Below are 26,043 nucleotides of genomic sequence, written 5' to 3'. Positions count from 1 at the left end.
GCTTAATTATAACGTGTTGTAATTCGAGCATCTAAATAAAATTTACTAGCAGATGCAAGAGACAATCGATACATTTCCCATATTTTTAATTAGATTAGATTATTATTCCTAAAACAATCAAGAAACTAGAAAAAGAAAAGTAATAAAAGACTGCAGATACAAAAAAAACACTTGATGGCGGCTATAATTAGGAAAAAAGAACACTTGTATAAAGAAAAAATATAGCGGGAGAAAAAGGATGAAATCTGGAGAGAAAGAAATATATATATATATTTTTTAGAGAGAGAGAAAAAATGACAGAAACATATATAAACAACATCAGATTACAAAGAGTAGTTCCAACAGATTCTGTTAATCTCTTTTGAGTCTTCTCAGTCTTGAATTCTATTCTCCTCTTTCAAGAATGAATACAAGCGTGAAGATAGACTCACAAATGATGATGTTAACATACATCAAATGCTCCACGTGGCATCATCTCAGTGGCGTTGTCCTTTGGCTCGCTTCCCACAAAGCCAAGAACCAACCCCACCACCCCAAAGAACCCACCCACCCCACCCCACCTTAGCATGTTGTCAGTGTTGATGTTGGGTGTGTTTTGTGTAACCCCCAAAGTCCTATAAACCTGGTGAATCCTTATTTGGATGCACTCTCTCTCTCTCTCTAAAACCTTTTTCTATCACTTTCACGCTCTCTATTTATATCTTTTGTTTGCCTTGAACCGCTTTATTTCTCTCTCTTTCTTGTATACACACACCTCATGCCCTAAATTGGGTTACTCCCACCTTTGCCTCTTCTTTACTTATTGTTGGTTTCTTGATTCACATACTTATATATAAAGATTGAATTTTTATGTGTTCTTGTGAGGGTTTGATCCATAGGTAAGATAGGTATGTGCTAATCTTTATCTGGGTTGCTGTCATTTTTTGAAAAAGAATGTTGTTTATGTGTGGTTGCTAGCTTTTTGTTTTGATTTGAGCTGATTCTTGTTTGCTTTGCTGTTCATTTTGATGTGGGTGTTTCTTGATTGGTGGGAATGTTGTGTTTTTCAGCGTCAATAATTTTTTTTTGCTGTAAAGTTATGATCTTTGGTGATTTAAATTGTGTGTTGGCGGTTGTTAATTGAAATGGTTATGATCATTGATGGTTCAATTCAGCTGTCCATGCATGTGATGGTTTTTTCTATATAACACATTGAGGAAGGGCTTGTTATGCTGGATTTGTAAAGAGGAAATGTAATTCTTATTGCTTTGATTGTTTGAATGGCTTTAGTAAGTCTACTGACCTGAGCATTTGTATCACTAGTTTCAACTTGATTCTAAAGGTCTGTTGAAATAGAAACTAATGATTCTTTGATTGCAATTGTGCTGTTTTCCTTATTTGGTTGAGTTTTAACTTAGGTTTTAGTGTCTTGTAGAATTCTAAATGAAATGCATACGTGATACGTCTAAGTTGGAAGTGAAGAACGTGGTCTAATTTCCTGTAACCTGGCTTACTATGGCGTAAGGCTTTGTAGTTAGATTCTGTTTGAGGGCTTGGGTTTAAACCCTCTCCCCATATATCTATATTCATAGGTGTGAAACAGATTGTTCTGGAAGTTGGTGTTTTCCAAGTAATAGCGATGTAGTTGCATTTCTGATAATCTTAACTGCCCTTTAATTAACTAAATACAGAAACTTCATATACCTTCAATCTTGATTTATGAACCGTGTTGCATCTCAATGAAGTTTTATGATTTCAGCTACTTGTTTCGTTTTATCCTAGTTTGGAAAATTTCTGGAAGCGATGCTTACCTTTTCTGTTACATTAGTCAAGGTAGTGTATTCATGTCTGTTTATTTGGATGCATAATTTTTGCTGAATGTATCTTACTACTCCCTCCGTCCCAATTTATATGACACACATTCCTTTTTAGTCCGTCCCAAAAAGAATGACACATTTCCTTATTTGGCAACACTTTAACTTTAAACTTTACCTTTTATGCTTAACGAGATGATCTATAACCACACAAATATCTTTGGCTTGTTTTAGACCACAAGATTCAAAAATCTTCCTTTATTTCTTAAATTCCGTGCCCAGTCAAACTACATCATATAAATTGGGATGGAGGGAGTATATTAAAAGTATGCCTCCCTGCGGACTTAGTCCTAATGTTCGTTTTAGATTAGCCAATTATCTTCTTTTGGCTGATGCTAACTTCATTTGAAGGTTTATTGTAGTGATTCTCTAGAAATTATTAGGTTAGTGCTTGTCTCTGTAGGGTAAGTTCATGTTTAGTGTTCCCAATGATATTTCTTGTGTTCTTTCCACCATTTAATTTCAAGGGAGCTTTCATATATCTTACACATTAATTACGATGAGTTTCATGGATCTAGTTTCAAAATTCTGCTATGCACGCTCAATTACATGTTCGATTATGTAACACAATGTATTCACAAGCTAGTATCATGTATGTAACAAATGATCATCTACAACTAAAACAATGTCTGATCTACTCGTTCAGTGAATGAAGATCTAATCAGCCAACTACGTTGTCATCTATGTGAATGCATGTTTTAGAAATATAGCATCTTATGATATGTTCTTCCTAAGAAAGTGGATTTTCCATTTGTTTAATAGTGTTAAGAGCGTCAAAGATGCCGTTTTGAAAAAAGAAGAAGGGATAAAGTAGAAGCGAGATCGAAGTTTAGGGAGCTTTGTTGTAATGTAGACTAAAATGTAAAGTTTTTTCCTATTTGAAGAGCCTACTATGTTTTCTGTTCATGCAGTATGCTCAAATCTTGCTTCTCTACCTTTATTTCCGGAAGGTGTTCTATTTTTGTCCTTCAGGTTCATGGTCTAACACTCTTACCAACAAACTTTTGCAGGCATATGTGATCAATTTGATGCCTGAAGGTCATTTTTTTCTGGCTTGAGATGTACAATCCTGCATGCAATGATGAAAGAAAACGATTCACTGTCTGGTAAAATGCTTAACAGAGACTGGGCCTTAAAACGCAAACGTCGCAGACTTCCATCCGGTCCTGATGTGCCAAATGGTAAAGAAAAGGCTTCAAAAACCTTGGATTTACCCTCGAGTAACTCACACAAACGTCGAGTGAAAAACGAAAGCACTTCAAGTGGTTCTTCTGGCAAGAAGAAAGGAAATGATGGGGTTAGTATGTTCTTTATGGTTTTCTTAATTTTTTTTCCGATTTATGGCCGTGAAACTACATGGTAAACAAGACTTTGAGCAGTAGTTTAGGAGGAAAATTTCCCTTACTTCTTGATCAAGAGACCAACATGCTTTTTTAGCTTTGCTATTCTTAAACTTCTTGGTTATCTTTTTTCTTTTTTGGGTTTATTCTTTATGAGTATGTTATCTCTAAGCTCTCACTGTTAGCTTTGCCATTGTCTTGCCAGAATAGTAAGACCAAGAGAGCTGTTTGAGATTTATTGCCTTGCAGTGTGATTTAAGTATTTTCCAGCCGAGCTTTATCGCTTCTGTACATTTGCTTTTCAAAATGCTTCTGACTTTTGTTTCCTTTTGCTCTCATCCAGTACTATTATGAATGTGTTGTTTGTGATCTTGGTGGAAATTTGCTTTGCTGCGAAAGCTGTCCGCGAACCTACCATCTTCAGTGTCTGGATCCTCCTCTTAAGGTATATTTGATAGTTGCTTTATTTAACCGGATTGACTATTTTCATTTAAAACTTTCATGTAGTAGTTTGGCCTTTCCTTTTCAATTTACCCATCCAGTTGACTTTTGTTACTGACAATTTTTTTCTATCCTATGTAGCGTATACCATCTGGAAAGTGGGAATGTCCTAGTTGCTATCAGAAGAACGATACGCTTGAATCTGTCAATCCTCTAGATACTGTCTCCAAACGACCAAGAATAAAATTTACAAGTGGAAAAGCAAAAGATGAACATAAGTCATCTGGAATCTCCAAGGTATCCCTGATTTTTGAAAGCTCCATTCCTGGTAAGAAAAGATCCTCGGGCAAAGAAAAAACTCCTTTATCACATCGCAGTCAATTGGAGAAGCTGGGTTCTTCCTCCAATGATGTTTCTTGTGATATTAAACCAAGTCATCATTCCCGGGATGGTGCTGCGGATGGCAATTCATTGTATGGAAGTGTTGATAAAGAAAAGGAGGTGCCTCCTTCAGATACTCCAGTTGAGAAGGAGGTGCCTTCTGCAGATACTCCATTGGAGAAGTCAAGCTCTTCAATGAATGATACAACATCCTTTTTGAATATGACGGATTCGAAGACAAATGACAAAGCCTCTGAAAAGAAGCCTGATTTGCCTTCTAGTGGTGAACCTGTAGCTGTATCAGAGGCCGCTTCTAGGAAAGACAGGAAAAGAAAACCTAATTTTTACAACATTGACAGTCGGAACAAATCTAAGTCTGACAAGGGAAAGCAAGCTTCTGGTAATTCTAAAAAGTCTGGTTCAAAGTCAAGCAAATCGCAAAAAAAGCGTAAGCGTGTTGATCATAAGCCTTCAGTGCCTGCGTCAGATAGGGATGGGAGAGATACTGTTGAAACCCAACTTAAAGATGAGGTATAATCCCTATGTTTCGTATTCTTCCTCAAATCTGAGTAGTTGTTCTCAGTATATTTCATTTTTCAATTAGGTAAGATATCTTATTAATTGAAGGCATCCAGAGGATTATTACAAAAGTATGATGCTTGATCCCTGCACAATAACTATTTCACAAATTAATAAGACATCTGGCTCCTAGGGATGGAATACAATCTGAGGTTCCTTCAAACATCTCAGGTTCCTTTCCGTCCATGTTGACAATATACAACTAGGAATGGCTTGCGACATATTTCTTCTTGATTTTTGCCCCTTCCTACTATGCCAGCTGATTAAGGCATCCTTCATGCTAAGTGGCAGAAACCATGGTAGCCCAAATAGGAACATGTCCCATAGATTCCTGGCAACAATGCAATTTAAGAACAAGTGTCTAACATCCTCAGCTTCAAAGTTGCGCATATTACATAATCTGAAGCATCTACATCAAGTTTTGCTCAATAGATTTCAGTGTTGATTTTTCTTTAGTGATAAAACATTTCAATCTGTTGGTTGGAGAAAGAAAACATAAGTTAGGCTAGAGTGAGTTCTTCCAAGCTAAACATTTCTACAAGTCGATCTTTACCATGATATTGAAGAGGAGTATGTAAAAAAGGAAAAACAAAGAGCTATGTGGCTTTTGGCTGATGAAGATTGTGCGAGAAACATTGAGGTTGTGATATGTGGTCTTTTTTGTGTTCTACGTGAAAAGTAATTATTGTAGTAACATTTTCAAACTGGCCCAATTTACCAAAGAGAGAACAGGCAATGTTATTGTTATTAGTCGCAAGGATCACCAGCTTGCTTTTTACGTTAATTTGTGGTGGCTAAATTATTAACTTGAACAGTCATAGAGTGATATATTCTGGTCTTCGAAAAGTGTGGAGAGCTGTAAGTAAAGTACAAATAGTCTGACATCACCTTAGATTGTCCTAAATATGGCAATGCCAATGTTTGTAGGTCTATTCTTATGGAGTTATATTTATATTATATTTAATTTTTTTCCCCATATAATATGGTTTCCAGTAGATATTTTATTTTAAGGGTAACTTAACTTTATTCAATTTACTGGTGTTTTGTATATGAATGTGATTTTTCTGATGAAGTGTGTATGAATGCGATTCTTTTCCTGGAAATCTAAAGTGCTCCAATCCCTGGCAAAAAAGAGTCAAAGTGAATAGACATAATATATTTGCTTTGTTTAACTGTTGGATCTTATATTTCTTTGTACAATTTAAAAACTTAAATATTCTTCTAATTGGTGCTGGCCAGCATCTGAAGGATAGTTCTTCTCATCCTTTTTGGGCATGTTTTTGAAACTATGGCTGCTGGATGTTCTTTCTAGGAATGACGAGACAGTCGGCATCCCCTATTTCCTAAATTTTTATGGTTTCAATAGTTTGCTTGATAATACTCTTTTACCATTTTCCTTAGTTTCAATGCTCATTATTGCCCACGGAAGCTTAACTCTATGATAATTTAAACTAGACAGACAAGTAGATATACCGTTTACAGCTACATCAGTTAGATAGTTAGCAATAGTATGTATTCCATTGTTCAATCTAGTCTAGCGTTAAAAAATTTAAATGCAAACACGGAAGCTTGTAACTCTATGATAATTTAAACTAGACAGACAAGTAGATATACCATTTACAGCTACATCAATCAGATAGTTAGCAATAGTATGTATTCCATTGTTCAATCTAGTCTAGTGTTAAAAAATTTAAATGCTTTGCATTTAAATTGAAAGAAAGAGATTAAAAGGAAAAGTCACTTTGAACTTGAGTATTAATTTCACTCTCTAAATGTTCATGCCTCAAAACAGGCATGCAATAATGGGGATGTCCTTAGTTTATTTTATCTTTTTCAGGTGAGATATGAATGCTGAAATATTGTGATAACCTACTTTCAGGAGAGGAGACTGTAGTTACGTAATAAAGCCTTCAAAATTGTGGGGCATGCAGGATAATTTCCATAGAGAGATCAAACCCTAATGTTGACTATCTTGTCTAGTTAATTGATAGTCTTAATCTGATAGTGTTTTGTTGTTTGATATTGATTTTGCTGTTCTGGGACTGCCACCAGCTTAGTAAAGCTCTAAAGGGGCTTAACTGAGGCAGCTATGGGAGCATGCTCAAAAGAATTTACTTCTTGGATAAGGAAGGCCTTGGGCATGAATCCTGTGTTTGGCTTGAAATAAGGAAAAAATTTGGCTCGTAATAAAGACCATAAGATTTGTGGTATGATTGTGAAACTTTGAGAGGGAGGAATAATGGCGCGCTTTAAGGCATTAGTGTAGACGTATTCAAGGTGGTGAACTCAATAATGGAGTCGGTTCTGAACTTGGTAAAAACAAAAGCCTTTTTCAGCACTTCTTTAATTAACTCTACTCCATGTGACACTTACCATTTCAAATTAACCCTACTCCATGTGACACTTACCATTTCTACACCCAAATGTGTGACCTAGTAGTCAATGAAGTCGGTTGAGAACCATTGGGTTTCAGGTTCAATACCCAGCGGAGGTAAAAACATTAGGTGATTTCTTCCCATTTGTCCAAGCCTTGGTGGACAAAGTTACCCGGTACATGTGTTGGTGGGAGGTAGCAGGTACCCTGTGGAATTAGTCAAGGTCCGCGCAAGCTGGACTGAACACCATAGTTATAAAAAGGATGTAACACTTGCCATTTCTCAAAAAAAAAAAAAAAAGGAAAGAAACTCTACTCCATGTACATTCACGAGGCCCAACAGCAAATTTTTAGGATGACTAGTCTATTAAAGGGTTTCTGAACCAGTAAGGAAGTATGTGAGGGCCCAAGAAAGCTAAGAGAGGAATGGGTTCATTGTCTGGAGAAAATGCGGTTCTACTTCGGGACTTCCTAAGATGATCATCCAGATTTTGAATAAATATTTTCTGGAGACTCAAGATTGATATCTGGACGACAGATGAGGAGGTATCATCTAATGTTATTCTCCTGGAAGGGAAGTCTCTCGAGTAAAGAAAAGAAATTGCTTCGTGGACATTAGCATATACGGTAATGTAGCACGTTTCTTAAATTAGGAAGGCACAAATGATTTCTCTATTGTGGATAAGCTGGTTTTTTATTTTAGCGTGAAACTCTTTGCTTTATTTATTTCCTCTACATGTTGACAGATATTTGCTACTTCTGGGGTTTTTTCTTTGATGTAAATGTGCATGTCCACTTTTGCATATGATTGAATTTCTATATCAGAAGAAAGAAACTTTTCAAAAGAGAAAGTAATAATAACCTGATGGAATATTTACTACGTCTCAGCTCCCTATATGTATGGGATTATCAGCAGCGGTCCTTGATTTCTTCAATTGTACCCCTACTTGTTTCTTCTATTTGAGTTTAGTGGAACTTTGTGCTTACCCTAGGCAAGGAGGGAAAAATGAAGCTTTGTACTTCTTTTTGAACTCTTGCCTAATAATAGTAGTTTTTTTTTTTTTGGTATAAAAGAATAGTTTTACTCGAACTTATTAAAAAAATAACAGTTTGTTTGAAGGGTGTAGATTAAAATGAATTAGTTACTAAATTGGAAAGGCCAAAATGGAAAAAAAAAAAAGGCAGGGAACAATAATTTTCTGAGATGTCTATTCTTTTTAATATAAAAAATTGTTATTTTAATATGCAAAAACCAACTAATGGTTGTTTCTTTTGTTGATTGTATTTTTTTTTTGGCTAATGTAGTTGGTTTCCGAAGAGGCTGGTCGGCCATCAGATCTGTCACGTGAAGCTGGAAAAGTTGCCGTCGAACATTTGGTATATGATAATAATGGTCCTGATCTTCAACAGGTACTAGTTCCAAGGACCAACTTATAGGTTTATTATGTATCATTTAATAATTAGGATCATCTGCTCCTTTATTACTCTTTGATGTAATTCCCTACCAAGAATATTGATGATAATCTGTTGTCCTACTTTTGACACATGCTTAATTGCAGGTTGATAGGGTTCTGGCATGTCGAGTTCAAGCGGATAATATTAGTCGTTCGTATGATATCCCCGAAATAAATGCAAATGACCCAGCATTGGGAGAATCAGCAAGATTAGCAGATAAAGAGAGAGTAAATGATGAAAAACCCAGCTGCGATGTGCCTGCAGTTAAGGTTGGTATAGAATATTCAGGCAGTGGCTCTGAAGAAACTTTGGACATTCCTGATGAAGGAAAAAGCTCAAAGTATGATGTCAGAAAGGATAAAACTCAAGTGTACAGAAGATCAGGTAGCAAAGAATGCAAGGAAGGAACTGGCACAGTAAAGGAAGACCCTCAAGGTTCAGTATCTGAAGGTGCAATCAACAAAAACGAAGAAGACACTGCTGCTGATGATCTGGATAATACGCAGAATACATCTGGAGAAAGCATTTTTTCCACTGAAAAGAACTATATTGACAGTGCCAAGTCGAAGGATAATGTCACATCCGGGAGTCATGAAGTTGGAACTGCCAAGGGAGTAGATGAAATGATTACTACAGATACCACCTCTTTCAAGAACAGTGAGGAGACTGTCTTGGCTAAACCGCCAACCTCGAATGGTGTAAATGTCGCCTATGAATATCTTGTTAAGTGGGTTGGGAAATCAAATATTCATAACTCTTGGATCCCAGAGTCTAAGTTGAAAGTTCTGGCAAAAAGAAAGCTGGACAACTACAAGGCGAAGTATGGGACAGCAACAATAAATATTTGTGATGAACAGTGGAAGCTGCCTCAGCGGATTATTGCAACTCGGCCTGGTGCGGGTGGTTCAGATGAAGTTTTTGTGAAATGGACAGGTCTTCCTTATGATGAATGTACCTGGGAAAAAATAGAGGAGCCTGTGATTGCAAAATCATCTCATTTGATTGATCAGTTTAATCAGTTTGAATCCCAAGCATTAGCTAGAAATGCTACCAAGGATGATGTGGTGAGGAAAAGGAGAGAATGCCATAAAAATGATATAGTTACTCTGCCAGAGCAGCCTAAAGAACTGCAAGGAGGCACGTTATTTCCACATCAAATGGAAGCCTTAAATTGGTTGCGCAAGTGCTGGCATAAATCCAGAAATGTTATTCTTGCTGACGAGATGGGGCTTGGGAAGACAATATCAGCTTCTGCTTTCTTATCATCACTGTACACCGAGTTCAATGCTGCACTTCCTTCTCTGGTATTAGTTCCTCTTTCCACAATGCCAAATTGGATGGCAGAGTTTCAGTTATGGGCTCCACACCTAAATGTTGTAGAATACCATGGGAGTGCTAAAGCAAGAGCTGTGATTCGCCAATTTGAATGGCATGCAAGGGATCGAAGCGATCTGAGTAAGAGGTCGACTTCATACAAATTTAATGTTCTTTTGACTACGTATGAAATGGTTCTCGCCGATTCCACTTTTCTGCGTGGGATCCCGTGGGAAGTTCTTGTGGTTGATGAGGGACACCGTCTGAAGAATGCTGATAGTAAACTCTTTAGCATGCTCAACACATATTCTTTCCAGCATCGGGTGCTATTGACTGGTACTCCTCTTCAGAACAACATTGGCGAGATGTACAACTTATTAAATTTTCTGCAGCCATCGTCATTTCCTTCACTATCGTCGTTTGAGGAGAAGTTTAATGATCTTACAACAGCGGAAAAGGTGGAAGAATTGAAAAAGCTTGTCGCTCCGCACATGCTTCGCAGGTTGAAGAAAGATGCCATGCAAAATATTCCTCCTAAAACTGAACGAATGGTTCCTGTTGAGTTATCTTCTATTCAGGCAGAATATTACCGTGCAATGCTTACAAAGAACTATCAGCTTCTTCGCAACATTGGGAAAGGAGTTGCACAGCAATCAATGCTGAATATTGTAATGCAGTTAAGAAAAGTTTGCAACCATCCTTATCTCATACCAGGAACTGAGCCTGAATCTGGTTCAGTGGAATTTCTTCATGAAATGAGAATAAAGGCTTCTGGAAAGCTGACTCTTCTGCACTCTATGCTCAAAAGTTTGCATAAAGAAGGTCACAGAGTCCTTATATTTTCACAGATGACTAAGCTTCTAGATATTCTGGAGGATTACTTGGCAATTGAGTTTGGGCAAAAAACATATGAGAGAGTTGATGGCTCTGTTGCAGTGGCTGATCGTCAAGCAGCAATAGCACGGTTTAATCAGGACAAAAGCCGATTCGTCTTCTTATTATCAACTCGCTCTTGTGGCCTGGGGATCAATTTGGCTACTGCAGATACTGTTATTATCTATGATTCTGATTTCAATCCACATGCTGATATCCAGGCGATGAATCGGGCTCATCGTATCGGACAGTCAAAGAGACTTCTAGTGTACCGGCTAGTAGTCCGTGCCAGCGTTGAAGAACGGATACTTCAGCTTGCTAAGAGGAAGTTGATGCTTGATCAGCTTTTTGTGAACAAATCAGGGTCCCAAAAGGAGGTTGAGGACATCCTTCGATGGGGAACAGAAGAGCTTTTTAGTGATTCCTCTAGCATGGCAGAGAAAGATGCTGTTGAAAACTCCAGCGACAAAGATGAAACAGTTCCTGAAGTAGAGCATAAGCGCAGGAGGACTGGTAGCCTGGGTGATGTGTATAAAGATAAGTGCACCAAGGGCAGCACTAAGATTGTGTGGGACGAAAATGCTATTTTGAAATTGCTTGACCGTTCAAATATTCAGTCAGAATCACCTGATAACCATGAGGCAGAACTGGAGAATGATATGCTTGGTTCAGTGAAGGTAACCACAGCTCTTTAACAGATATGCTTTATTAACATATTTCTGAAAGTGATTCGTACAAGTGCCAACTCTATTATTCTGAAGTGGAAGACTGATAAATTAGGGTCTGATATTGTAGCTCAAACTGTGACGATAGATACAGGACACCTAAGGACAGTTGGAAGTTGTGAAGTAACTGAGCAAGTGTGAGGGTCCAATAACAACTAGTCCTCATTCCCAAACAAGTTGGGGTGGCTAGATAATTCCTCACTAACCATGTTTCTCCAATTAAAATTCATATCAGGTAGAGGAGAGTTGAAACAGAGTTGAGAAAATGAAAAAACATGAAGGACATAGCATAATTCTCATAGCATCAATTTGGTGAAAGATTAACGTAACTATGTAACTGTATTTTACTTGGGGGATCTGAGTCTCCAACTAAGGAAACTAGTTCTTGATTTCCAATATAAGTAATTGAAATATGCAAGGAATATAAAATCATTTATCTAAAGACCGTAAACTAGATTCTTTGCTGTTATTGCTTGAAAGCTAATAAATGACCTACATGTTACCTTCTCAAAAAAAAAAAAAAAAAAAAAAAAGCTAATAAATGACCTAACTACAGTTGGTTAGTAAAATTTAACAACATCAACTTAATCCGAAGTATAACTTTCATACTAATCATAAGTAGAAAAGTTTCTCTGGGAACTTCCAGCTGGCAATTTACTGTACTTAAGTTCCCTTAAATTAAATTGTGTTTCAGAACTCTTTCTACATCCCTTATCCAGCATAAGGTTTCTTTATTTGTTCTGTATATCCTTGAAGATGAAGGCTGCTATAGCAGATAAAGTTTGTAAGATCGATTCTAAGTAAAAGATAAAGCTACTAGAGCATATGTTTTAGCTGTGTTAACACTGCAAGTTTGTTTGGATCTGAATGGGCATGCCGTGAACTTTTCAATGGATAAATTTACATGCTCAAAAAGTAGAATCACTTTACGAACTTAGATTGTTCGAATTATGCTCTGCACGTTATGAAAAGTTTCTTATGCCTTATGCTGAATATATAATGCGACTTAATTGATGTTTTGTCTGGTATGGCATGTAATGACTGTCCATGCACTCTTAGCTAAGTGTCAGTGAAAATGATGAATCTTCCACTTTCAGTTTATTATGGTTCTGCAATATTTTAAAGTTGAGCTTTTTATCGGTGGTCTATTTCGTAAATCTAAAGATTTTCACTTTTCACGGCTTCTCTTACTTGTCTGCAAATTGTAGTTACAGAGTTATAATTCTATTTATCTTTAACATGAGATGCTATTTAATTAAGATTCTTTATTCTGCTCTCTGACTCAATAAGGAAGCAGTTTTTGTTTCTTTGGCAACTCGTGTGCAAGATCTTAGGAACAACAATCACTATAACACCATTCTAATGTCTTGCTGAATCTTTTCTTGTGCCTGTTGTGTTTTCCTTTCTCTTTTGTCAGTCATTGGAATGGAACGAGGAAGGTCCAGAAGACCAAGCTGGAATAGCATCACATATGGTGGTGAGTGAAGACACTTGTGTACAAAATGTTGAGAAGAAAGAAGATAACTTGGTTAGTAGCACTGAAGAAAATGAGTGGGACAAGCTTCTAAAAGTGAGGTATTGTTCTGGCAACCTTCTTTTATATTTGTTTGATGGTATACTATATTATATGGACTCAGCTATGCATATGTATTCAATGCGGGTGTGTGAAGTATCAATAATATGTGCAGTTCTTTCCTGTATTTAGAAGAATCTGCACGAAATATACCAATATCACACCCGTTCAATGTGGGTACATCAAGACAAATAAAGGTGTAATATAGGTAGCTTATGAATTTATTGAAGGATTGAAAAGGGCTATTTCTTAGCTTCGTCTTCTATTTATGTGTTTAGGACGTCGTTTTGAAAGACTTACAATTTCTTAGAATCCATGCAAACTTAACGAAAAGTAAGGCAGGATGTAAGAAAAAGATTGATATAGGCGTACCAATTAGTTGAGATTGAGTTTTGACATGTTAGTTCGTTTACTTTAGGTCCAACATTTGGTAGGAGTCTGTTAATCTTGTTAGAGATTTTTTTCCCGAGAAAGTGTCTTTGATAATATTAGACTGAGATGGTTAAATGGAGCGAAATAGTCAGTTCCCAACTTGCTTGAGGTTGAGGTGTAGTGGTAGTTGTTATATTTATGTGTTTGCTTTGCATTAAGTAACAATGAGCAACACGTCTAGTAGAGGCAGAACTGACATTCACTGTACGTCGAATAGTTTGTCAATGTATGCTTCCCTTTATTATGCTAAAGATGTTCTTGCAATTTTTTCTAAAAAGTATATTCTTTTTTTGTGTGGAAAAGGTAACAGTATATTCATATATTCATCAGGACAAAGGCTGTGCTGGTAGCCAATTTACAAAAAAGTCCAATAAGTTTAGGCTGTCTTTTTCTACTTAAGGGAAGCTCTTCGACTACTTTAATTACTACCTTAGCAGATTAAGAACAATTTCAAAGACTTCTTTTGAGGTTGCTATATATGTTTCTTGTTCACAAAGTTCAGTCCTTTTTAGGAAGGCCAATCGCTTCCACCAATATTCCCAGTTTTATTTACTTCACATGTTCAATTGTAAGATAATACAGATTTGAAACAGTGGAGGCACACCCACTCACAATACAAGTATGGGATTCAACTCTTGTAGGATTCCCTAGAACTGGCTTCCAGTAGACAATGTAGAAGATAAACAATTGTTTGTATTTGAAACAATGGATGTTTTAGTGGTGTAGTGGGTGAAATTTTTACATTCATTTTCTGTACTTTCCAGTGGTTGTTTCCAGTTATATAGGGTTTCACTTCTCCTGGAGACCTATTTCCTCCTCCTTATTGTCTGCCAATGATTCTTCTTGGAGAGAGAGAGAGAGAGAGAGAATAAGCAAAGCATAGAAAGAAGTATTAGGATTTCGCCATCGGTTTCTTTATTACGATAAGCAAAGCACAATTAGAAGTATTACGATAGTTGCTAGTGAGAATCCTAATGATTAACAAATAACAGCTTTATAAAGAAAATATAATCAAAACTAAACTAATATAACTGACAAAAACACACTAGTTTTATTTGTAAAGTTTATAGTTTTACGATTTCATCGACTAAAAAGGTTATCAAATGAATTGTAATTACAATTGAAACGATCGAAAAGGAAATGTGAGTTAACATATGCTCCAAGGTTGAAAATATCAGAAAAAATCTTAAAAAAGAAGAGTCCCTTAATTACATAATTCTAAAATGAAATCGGGAATTGAATTCATTATAAGATCTATTTATCCTTTTTAGAAGACTTTATGCCGCCACTCCGACTCGAACTGAGATGCATTAGCACTGCTTCCTAAGAGCACGTGTCTACCATGTTAAATGATTACCTTTGAAGTGGTATACCTTCATTACGGCTTTTGCATCATTTCATCGTGTTCTTTTGCTTGTAGATGGGAGAAGTATCAGAGCGAGGAGGAAGCAGCGCTTGGTCGAGGCAAGCGCCTAAGGAAAACCATTTCTTACAGGGAAGCATATGCTTCACACCATAATGAAACATTAAATGAGGTACTTCCGTACTGTAATTTATATTTCTACACCCACTCCCTCTTTTATTTTTTCCCCCTTTGATCAATTCTTCAACCCTCCCCTCAAAATTATTTGGGATCAGTGCTTTGAATCTTTAAAATTTCTATTTCAACTACAACATTGTGATTCCAGAAGCATAGTGTTTGTTCGTTGAAGCTAATGAATTTGACGTGGATGATTGTTTCCTAGGAGGCAGTCGCTCTGTGGTTTCCTCATTACGACATAGTTTAGGATCACTAATTTTATCCATTAACTGACATTGCAGAATGGTGTGGAAGAGGAGCAGGAGCCTGTGCCTGTGCCTGAACCAGAGCGAGAGTATAGTCCAGCTGGACGAGCATTAAAGGCAAAATAGTGAGTTATACCCTTGCAACTTTTATCAACATCTAAATGGGAACATATTTGCTATAGTGTATTGAGATGGGTTAATCTTCTGAGTATTATGGGAGGAACAAAATAGTAGAATGCATAATACTGGAATTTTCGCATCTTTTTGGCTGGATTATTTGAAAAACTTGGTTATATTGGTAAAATATGAACTTAGAAAGATAATATTTATCTGAATATTTTTTATTGCATTGGAGCAGTTCTAAGCTTCGCGCTAGACAAAAAGAACGGCTAGCCCGTAGAAATGCAATTGAAGCATCTGGACCCGTGGAAGGACAGGCTGGACAAGAGTCTATCTGTCATCTGCTTCCTCCGCAAGCTCATGATGTAAATCCGATGAATGTACCATTGCAACTCCGTGAAGAGAAACATGTGGCCATGAACTTGGATAAAAAATGCTGTGTAATATTATCATCCGAGGCAAAGAAAAACCTGGCTGACTTAAAGTTGAGAACGTTGAAACATAAATTGAACGATAACATAGCTCTTCCATCAAGTGGCCATCCTCTTGCAGATATTCCCCAGTCAAGTAATCATGCACAAGATATGAGCTATACTGACTCCATGGCCAATAAACACCTTTTACCAGTTCTGGGACTATGTGCTCCTAATGCTCATCAGGTGGAGGCACCACAGAGGAACTTCTCCAAGTTAAACAACCGACAACACAGGCAAGGATTAGGACTGGAGTTCCCAACTATTGCTCCTCCTCCTCCGGAGCTTTCAACTGAAATGGTTGCTAAAGATCAGGAGAGCTTCCCTCGGAGATTTAGATTGCCAGATCTTCCCCTGGATCCTTCACAACAACCTCCAAAGAATAGTTTACCTGATTCTTATCTCCCATTCAATCCAGTATGCTCTCTCTCTCTCTCTCTCTCTGTTATAACATGTTTTCATGCATTTTAAATGTAATGCTTTTAAATAATGCTTATGTGAATTCCTAATGTTGTTCTCTGCAGCATCCTCGATCAGTCATGCATGAAAGAGGTTCGGCTGGTAATTTAAAGAATTCTGGTGCTACTTTATCTGATATTCAAGAAAAGGCAGCATTGCACAAACCTTTTGATGAGCCATTGTTACCAAGATACCCATTTCCTTCTATGAACATGCCCCGTCCTCCCTCTGACTTGTTTCCCAGCTTGTCTTTGGGATCAAGAGTTGCAGATGTGAATGAGTCTGTTCGTGAGCACCCTGTACTGCCGTTCTTGCCCAATCTCAAGTTTCCACCTCATGATGCAGGTAGGTTTAATCCACAAGAACAATTGGGGTTAGGGCATATGGTACCTTCTTCATCTTCATTTCCTGAAAACCATCGGAAGGTTCTTGAAAACATTATGCTGAGAACTGGGTTAGGATCAGGATCTGGATCAGGCAACCTACTTAAAAGAAAAAGCAAACTGGATATCTGGTGTGAAGATGAACTGGATTGTCTCTGGATTGGTGTACGTAGACATGGAAGGGGCAATTGGGATGCCATGCTGCGAGATCCAAGGTTAAAATTTTCCGAGTATAAAACTCCTGAAGATTTATCAATTAGGTGGGAAGCAGAGCAGCTCAAGATCTTGGATGGACCTGCGCCAAAACCATCCAACCCTACCAAAGTGGGAAAATCAGGCTTATTCCCAGGAATTTCTGATGGAATGATGGCCCGAGCATTGCATGGTTGTAAACTAAATGAACAGCTCCTTCCAACCCACCTAACAGACATGAAATTGGGGTTTCGTGATCTGCCTTCAAGATTTCCACATTTGGAACCTCCTGAGAGACTTGGTCTGAACAACAATCATATCTCACATCTTCCAACTCGCAGTGCTGATAAGTACCGGGTGAACATGAATGCGGGACCCCCAGACAGACCAGGGGCTTCGTCAAGCTTTCTTATGGAGTCGCCATTTCTGCTGAATTCATTGGGCAGCAGTAGCTTGGGTCCTCTTGGCAGGTTTGACTTGCAAAAGGAGAATAATGATGGTGCAAGTGGATTTATTAAATTGCCTAACCTTCTTGACAGGTCTTTAAATAACTCACATGACAATGCGGGAGGTGGTGAATCTAGCAATTATCCATCACTTCCTGAACTTAATAAAGGTCACAAAGTTTCTCAATCAAAAGGCAAGGAAGTGGCTGAATGTAGTTCACCGAAGAATAAGCTACCACACTGGCTTCGTGAAGCAGTGAATACTGCTCCAGCAAAACCCCCTGAACCGGATTTACCACCCACCGTCTCTGCAATTGCTCAGTCAGTTCGCGTGCTATATGGGGAGGAGAAGAAGCCCTCCATTCCTCCATTTGTTATTCCTTCTCCTGCTCCATCCCGACCCAGGGACCCACGGTTGAGCTTGAATAAGAAGAAGAAGAAACATGGACTGCAAGTAATGAAGCAGTTCCAGAAAGATTTTGCAGGAACTAGTAATGTACATGGTGAGAGTATGGCTGGAACAAGTAGTCTGCAAGATTCAGCAGTCCCTCTGCTTTCTAGTGTGATGGCCAGAACTTCAGGTGAATCTAACCTTAATATGCCGCCTTTAAGTCTAAATGTGAATCCTTCAACTAGTTCAGTTAGTACATTTCCCCTAATGAAGACAAGCACTGGATTGTCTCCCTCACCCGAAGTGCTTCAATTGGTTGCATCCTGTGTTGCACCAGGTCCACCTATTGCTACTAGTTCGAGTTTCCTTGAAGATACGGTCCCTCGCCCTAAGTGTGTTGATCAGGTTGCATGGTCAGACACCCAAGATTCACATGAAAAGCAGGAAACAAATCAGACCTCAGCTCCTACTACATTAGGTCCATTTCAGGCAGAGAAAGAAGTTGAAACTGATAGTGGGGATTCTAGCAAAACTCAGTCAGATTCTGCTCGAGCTGGACAGGAAGATGTACAGGAAATATCATCTGAAGAGACAGTATCTGACCGTGAACCATAGCTCTTTCCTATGGGGAGTTAATTGTTGTAACCATCTCGCGCCGTGTAACTCCATCATTCTCAGTTTTTTGTAGGGCAGGATGCAATTAAGTAGCAAATACAGTACAGGTTTAGACCAATTATTATGTAAAGCTTGTGTAAGAGAAAGGAGAAACATAGAAGTTAGCATACAACGTTGTTCGTCGTCCTTAAAGTCAGTAAGGTTTTGACCTTGTAGGACTTGTTTAGCCTAGGGAGCTGGATTCGGCATTTCATTTAGGACTTTCTAAGTGTCAAAACTCAGGTTCATGTAAGCAAATTATTGCTTGTATGTATTTTATGCAAAGTGGTGTTTGGGATTATACAGTTCTATCTTTATAGCTGTTGATTTAGAAGGTGGAGATCTTGTGGCTATTTGGAAATGTAGTGAAATATGAGTATACCAGTTGGTGATTTTGATTTTGATTATATACTATTTTCAAAACTTTGGAGGCTTCCTTGTTTTAAACTATGGTCATACCTTGTACCATTTTCATACTTACAATAATTTAAATTTGTGAAATCATTTCAACAAAAAAGGAAAAAGAAATACTGAAGCAATATTTGATGTTCAAACTTGTATGGATAAAATATTTGACGCTAGCGGAGTACATGGTAAAGTTGGTTAAATCTTCATCATTGTTTCCCTAGTAAAGCTGTTACTTCATTTTTTTTACAGGCATAAAGCTCGACTTTTACCATATTTTTTTCTACATTTCACTTTTCACATGAGCTTGCTACACAAAGAATAAATGGAAAAAATACGCACCTCCTCTTCTCCATCTCCTAAGAAAGAAGAAACAACTCATTGATCCTTTAATGAGATATTTGAGCATATATTCTCAATTATTATATGAATAGTAATGAGTATAATGGACAAGGACAACTAGGTCTATCTTAGTTTTGGACACAATTCAAACCAATTGGTAAGTTTTAATAATAAATAAACCTTCACTTATGCAGACTAATTTTACTTCATTATTATTTGGACGTAACTGTATCATACTGATTCATTTTAATGCATTCGTACGAAATGTTGAGATTTCAATATAGGAATTCTCCCAACATTAACCTATCATGATAGTACACCCTCCACCCCAGAAAATTTAAAAAATGTTTACTCGAAAAAAAAATACTTTTACCCCATTGGTGACTGTCCATTGTTCACGGAATTCTGACTTTTGAAACATAGTACACTAACACCACTTATAATAACTTTATACATCACGTTGGAAATGGTAGCACATGGCACTGCCACATGCTCACCAAACAATTTTTATGTCACAGACGATTGTACAAAACGACATGCATACTTTTTATAAATATTTGTAGCCCAACCCTCACGCTCCAAGACAGAAAAATAAATAAAGTACCAAGTAAGCAAAATGTTATTTAGCAAATTATTACATGTTTAGTGCATTCATCGAATTTGATATTTGAAGATTTTCCATTCTCTTTTGATGAGTTTGCTTTTTGATGTTCAAAAAATATGTATACCAATTTCACATTTGGGTCACAGGCTTTTACCCATATTTGTTTACCAGTTTCATTTAGACGACATTCAAAATTATAGGCTGTAATTAGTTGTACTGCACTCATAAGTTTCAAAAATATTCTTTTTATAACTGTGGTTTTCGGCCTAACTTATGCACATCTCGATTAGTCGATCGGATATCTACTAGCTCTCACCAACACAATTTTTGGGTAACTCTACCACCAAGACTTACGCATATGAAAAAAAATCACCTAGTATTTTTTTTTTTCATTGCTGAAATTTGAACTCGATATTTTAGGGTTCTCCTCCCACATCATTGACTTTTAAGTCACACTAGTCTTGAGTGCTTCTTTCTTTCTTGAACTTCATGTTTAGTTAAATATCATCACATAAATTAACACTGATGGAGTAATACTTATGCTTTAACTTAAAATAATAATAATAATAATAATAATAATAATAATAATAATAATAAAAAGAATAAGAAAGAAAGATGGAAGCCTTTTCCTTTTAGTTCCTCCAAAACTTGGGATTTCTTATCCTCAAATAAGCAGTATACAACATTTTCATCCAACTAAGTAGTAAATAAAAGAAACAATGATAAAATGATACACATCTGTTATAATTAATTTTTCTAGCTTAATGGGAAGTAGCGGTCATTAAATTTGGACAATGATCACCTTTTGGCGTAGCAACAAACCTCGAAGAAAAAGCACAGAACTTGTAATAATCTTCATCAGATACACTTCCAGTTCCAGTAGTATCAAAGTTCATGGCGTAACTAAGTGGATCATACCGACATTGGAACGATGATTGACGGCTAGGATACGTACTATTTGTGGCAGTTTTCAACATCTTATTGCTATGTCTCTTCAACTTCCTCATCAATCTTGATAGTCCACAACATGATGATGATGATGATGATGATGATGATGCATTATTATTATTATTATTTCTTATTTGTGATGATGTTGAAGTAAAACTTCTGGTGGTGGTGGTGCGACCGCCGTAAAGGGTGTCTACCGCCGTGGCTCTGGTGGTTGTAGAGGTGGACGTGGTTAATCTTGGCCACCAATGACGACCCATTTGTGTCATTTTCTTAGTTTTTTTGGTTTGTGTAAAATACAAAGAAGAAGTTTTAGCTTAGGGAAAATGAATAAGTGAGAAAAATGAGAGCTTTGGTTGAGGAATGAAGGGTGTTGAAGGGAAATGGTCAAATATGTCTTGAATTTATAAAGGTGGTGATTTGTAAAGATGGGGTTCGTTGGAGATTTTTTTGATAGTCTCAATGATAAATCTTATGTTATTTTATTATTTTATTTTATTGATAATATATTAGGTTTGGTACCAAACCTAATATAATGAGATGTAAAGATGGTGTAGAGAAAAGTGTTAGGATGACATTGGAAAGGGTTAGAAAAAAAAAAAAGGAGAAGTTCATTGTATGTGTAAAAGAGTACTAATGAGATGTTTTAAGGTATCTGCCACTAGATTTCTTACCACAAAAAAGTGGTATTCAAATCAATTTGTGCATATAACTAATTCCAACAAATATCTAATAAATTTGTCCCTTTATAATTGATCTTTCACTAAATATTTTTATGCTTTTAATTAGTTATTGAAGGTGGAGAAATAGGAAGTAAATAAGACTTTGAGCTCCACTCAATTCTTTGAGATATTCTAAACAAATACTGCTCTAAGTTCTATTCAATTGAATGTTTTGTTTGCTCTTTGAAGGTGAGTATATATGACTGGTCCGCAAAAAAAAAGTTGATTAATGATCTGAAGGGAATAGAATTTAAAATATAAATTCATGTGAAAATAATACACAGTTTGAAAAACATGGACAAAAAAAATAATCTAATATCATTGTCAGATCATCAGTAAAAAGCAATTGAAAGACTTACCCCGTAGCATAGCAAGTGTTTAATCAAATCAATAGATGCATGATGGCTTACACGTAACATAGTGAGTGTTTAATCAAATCAGTAGATGCGTGATATATATTTACATACACATAAACTTAATTCTTTCACTTAATCATAAATTATTAGTTAAAAGATTAATATGGACGGTAGTTCAGAGCGAGAACAGTTCATGCATCCTACCGGTAGTTGGTAGTGAGAATCCTAATAATTAACAAATAACAGCTTTAAAGAAAATATAATTAAAAGTAAACCAATATAACTGACAAAAACACACTCGTTTTTATTGTAAAGTTTTTTCAAAATAATAATAATAATATGAACTTAAACAAGAAAACCTAATAGGAAGTAGTGTTGTGATCTGAATCATCTGACTAGATCAGATGAGTGTGTATCCACTCGCTTCCATGCTGGTGAGGAGTAGGATCATAAGTAAAAGGCCGCCGTGTAAATACATTTTTATTGCATTCACATGATTGTTGGCTCTTCGGTAAAACATTTTTTTAACCACGACCGTCTCATATTGATCTTTATTTGAGTTTTTTCCCTTGTTCATAGGGTCTTCTTTTTTAAAATAAATTTATTAAGCTGAGAGACTGGTTAGTGCATTATTTCATTAATGCCAGTTGTTTATTTTATTTATATTTGACTTGACCGTTTGAAATTTCTGTTAGGGAAATTGAGCTTTTTACTACAATACTGTATTTGATTAGTACTGTTATAGATGCCAACCAAGTTGACTAAAATCGAGGTTCGGACTTCACTTTGACTCTACCTGGCATTTTTACTATTTCATCCGTCCCAAAAAGATTATCTTCTTTTGATTTGACATAAAATTTAAAATATAAAGGAAGACTTTTGAAATATGTGGTCCAAATTAAAATAAGTCTTTGATATTTGTGTGACTGTAAATCATCTCATAAAATTAAATTATTTCTAAATATAGAAAGGGGACAATCTTTTTGGGACAGACTAAAAAAGAAAGGAGGACAATCTTTTTGGAACAGAGGGAGTATCATTTACCCAAATCCATTATTTAGAATAGGCTTAATGCATATGCAGCCCCCTGAACTTGTTTTTTTTTTTTTGGCACTTTAACTAAGTGTTGTTCCTATTGAACCTCTGAACTAGTCCTCAAGTGTGTCTATCAAACACAATCTGACTTATATAGTATTCTATTTTCAATGTAGCAACATACTAATATATATTCTAATTTAATTATGTCATCTTTTAGCTAAAATTATCAGCAATTGAGAAGGAAAAAAAGAGTAAACTCTTAATTAAGTTGGCAGTGGAAGAGCAGAACCAGCAGAAACCGACACATCCATGACCTAAAGAATAGCTTACCACACGTCTAAAATATTACTTCACCTTCGATCATTAACACGATTTAATTTTTGCTTCTAATAAAAAATCAGATTTAGAGAGTTTGATAGACACACTTGAGGACGAGTTCAGGGGTTCAATAAGAACAACATTTAGTTGAGGTACCAAAATGGAAAAAAAGGAACAAGTTTAGGGGGCTGCGTATGTATTAAGCCTTTAGAATAACAATTAAATTTGTATATTTGGTTCAAGGACAGGTAGATAAATTAAGATGACCAAATAAGGATATTCGTGATGCTAAATTGCTAGATTAATATGATCAAAGTAATAAATGAGTATTGTAAATAATGAAGCAATAAATAACATAAAGCAAGTGAATCTTATTGTGGTGCCTCCGGCATAATCGTATGGCAGCATGACCAGAAAGCGAGAACTTAACGAGCCTTAGAACTGGATTTATAATGCCTGAGAGTAATAGTAAGGTGTGATGAAAATTCAGATGATTACTCGTGAGGAGGAAAGGATGTTTTTATAGATTAACCCTAAGGGGTCGTTTGGTGTGAAGGATAAGCAAAAATAATCTCGGAATAAAATTTTAATGCCTCCTTATCCCATGTTTGGTTGGAATAAAAATTCAGAATAACTATATACCTTAGTCCAATGTCGATTTGCCAACAAGAAAAAAGCCCCTAGAAATGAGGAAGTCAATCCTGAGAAAAATGACACTAATCCTGAAAAAAATAAAGACATAGGGGAAAATGACAAGTTTGAAGAAGAGGAGGAAATTGTTCAGCTTGAGGAAAAAGTAGCTGAAGTACAAGCTGCTAAAACCAAGGGAGAAAAACACAGGGAGAAGAGGAAACAAAGGAGAAGTAGAAATGCTCTAAAAGTGGTGAGAAATAGGGGCAACAACGATAGCAAAAAGAGAGAAAAGAACCAAGCAGAGAAAGGAAATGATCAAACTCACCAAGTGAGTAATGAGGAAGACCCTCAGACCAGTAATAAGAATGATCAAGCTGGAACTGAAGGATACCACATTGTTTCAGCGGAAGAAGATAATCAAAGGGAGAAAAGACTAGAAGAAAAGAACTCAAGGCCCATTAAGGATCAACAGGAAATACAAAGAACATTGGTTGTGGTAACTACTAGTGAAAATGAGGAGGATAATATTCATGATATTAGTGATCCTACTAATCCTCCAATAGAGACTCACAACATATTTCAAAGTATTGACAATGATGTTGAGCAGTTGGAGAGTGATACAGGGCAATCTCATGACACTGAGAATACTATATCAGAAGAAATGGTCCCAGGGGAAAATTAGGCCTTAATTATGCAGAAGGATCTGATTGATACAAATAGTGGTAGAGCCTCATCAGGGAAATCTACTACAGACTCTAACAATCACAAACAAGATGATGATGATGAAGGCCATTCCAAAGAAGAGAGGGTGGCAGTCCAAACACAAGAGGACAGCTTATCTGAGGAAGAAGTTACTGATAGTTTGTTGAACACCTGCATCCAAGAACCTGAAACAACTTTAGAAGTGGAAAATCATATTAAACAAGTTATTGACAAAGGGAATCTGTCTCCTAAAGGAACCAAGTTCCTTAAAGGAAATAACAACAACCAAGTTCTTCTACTCCTGTAATACTTACTAGAGGCAGGGGAAGATGACTAAAGAAACATCAATGAATATTCCTTATGATTAATACAATCATATGGAATATAAGGGGAATAAGCTCCAAAGGGGCTTTAGACAGACTCAAAAAAATTACTCAAATTCATAAGGTCACTTTTGTGGTTGTTCAAGAACCTTATGTGCATAATGCTATTATCAACAAAGTCAAGATTCAGAATTACAGAAGAAAATTTGGTTTTGACAATGTTGTGACAAACAAGAATGGAAAAATCTGGGTGTTTTGGAAAGATGATTTCAACTGCAAAGTGATCAGTGATCACAACCAACAAATCACTATGGCGGTTCATCACTGTACAAGTACTGAGGCATTTTTTGTGACTATTGTATATGCTAAAACCACTCCTAGAAAAAGGAAAAGACTGTGAGAAAATCTCAGGACTCTCAATAGTCATATTAACAAGGCTTGGGCTATAATGGGAGATTTTAATTCTATCCTAGAAACTGATGAAAAATAAGGTGCAAAACAGCACAGGTTAAGCAGGAGCCTGGAATTTGTGGGATGCATGGAAGATTGCAACATGATGGATGCTGGATATTTAGGTGATAAGTTTACATGGACTAATGCTAGAAGACTGAGGAAAAGGATCCTTATGAGATTGGACAGAGTTTTTTATAATGATCTATGGTCCCAAAAGTTCCAGCTTGTCAATGTTAGACACCTACCAAGGACAGGTTCTGACCATAGGTTACTCCTGATGAAATGTGGTATAGCTGATCCACCTAAATTTAAGTATTTCAAATTTCTTAACTTTTGGATTGAGCAAGAAGATTTCATGGATAGAGTAAATGAAGTATGGAAGGTTGAGGTAAGAGGTAATCCAATGTGGATATTATAGCAAAAGTTGAAAAGATTAAGCAATAACCTAAGTCGCTGGTCCAAAAATTCAATTGGCAATGTGTATGACAAGATCAAGGAATTGGAAGAGCAAGTTGAAAATGCTGAGGCTATATATAGTTCTCAGAATACCGACCTTAACAGAAGTTTGCTCCATCAGAAATATTGTCACGACCCAACCCCGTGGGCCGCGACTGGTACCCTAACTAGGTACCCGTACATACCTACCTGACCGAATTTCGTATCATACAGATTTTTTTTTTCAAACAGATGTTACAGAAGTAGGCCGCTACAGATACGGCACGCGCGCAAACATATATATATATATATACCTGGACATGCAGACATTTACGGATAAGCCGATAAGGCTAACATACAGACGAAACCCGTAACCCACACATCTATCTACAGGCCTCTACAGACATACAAAATCATATGACGGGACAGGGCCCTGCCGTACCCAGAATTTCCATACATACAGGATATGCGGAAAACAGAAGATATATACCAAAAGTGTACGCTCCGGATCAAAGGAGCTC

The 26,043-nt window shown here is 36.7% G+C and overlaps 2 protein-coding genes across 5 annotated transcripts; one reads left to right on the top strand and one right to left on the bottom strand.

Annotated features, from left to right (window-relative positions):
* The first annotated feature begins 239 nt into the window (after nucleotides 1-239).
* Nucleotides 240-18,650, top strand: LOC132621471 (protein CHROMATIN REMODELING 4). 4 transcript variants are annotated; one of them, XM_060335752.1, is made up of 12 exons: nucleotides 632-887; nucleotides 2,864-3,150; nucleotides 3,537-3,638; nucleotides 3,776-4,546; nucleotides 8,274-8,378; nucleotides 8,528-11,287; nucleotides 12,753-12,910; nucleotides 14,761-14,875; nucleotides 15,162-15,250; nucleotides 15,484-16,135; nucleotides 16,243-17,779; nucleotides 17,927-18,650. In XM_060335752.1, the coding sequence occupies exons 2-12, from the start codon at nucleotides 2,932-2,934 to the stop codon at nucleotides 18,202-18,204; spliced, it is 6,786 nt and encodes a 2,261-aa protein (XP_060191735.1). In that variant the 5' UTR covers nucleotides 632-887; nucleotides 2,864-2,931; the 3' UTR covers nucleotides 18,205-18,650. The 4 variants fall into 4 exon arrangements, with proteins under 4 accessions (XP_060191734.1, XP_060191735.1, XP_060191733.1 ...); XM_060335751.1 differs by lacking the exon at nucleotides 632-887 and adding an exon at nucleotides 240-625 and having other exon boundaries at nucleotides 16,243-18,650; XM_060335750.1 differs by having other exon boundaries at nucleotides 632-878; nucleotides 16,243-18,650.
* Nucleotides 18,651-20,224: 1,574 nt separating this feature from the next.
* LOC132622614 (uncharacterized) lies at nucleotides 20,225-20,968 on the bottom strand. The gene has a single exon (XM_060337243.1). The coding sequence runs from the start codon at nucleotides 20,809-20,811 to the stop codon at nucleotides 20,356-20,358; it is 456 nt and encodes a 151-aa protein (XP_060193226.1). The 5' UTR covers nucleotides 20,812-20,968; the 3' UTR covers nucleotides 20,225-20,355.
* Nucleotides 20,969-26,043: the final 5,075 nt, after the last annotated feature.

Source organism: Lycium barbarum, chromosome 12, assembly GCF_019175385.1.
Source record: "Lycium barbarum isolate Lr01 chromosome 12, ASM1917538v2, whole genome shotgun sequence".
In the NCBI taxonomy this organism is placed as follows: Eukaryota; Viridiplantae; Streptophyta; class Magnoliopsida; order Solanales; family Solanaceae; genus Lycium; species Lycium barbarum.
Note: the sequence above shows the minus strand (reverse complement) of the source record. Positions and strands in the feature narration are given on the sequence as shown.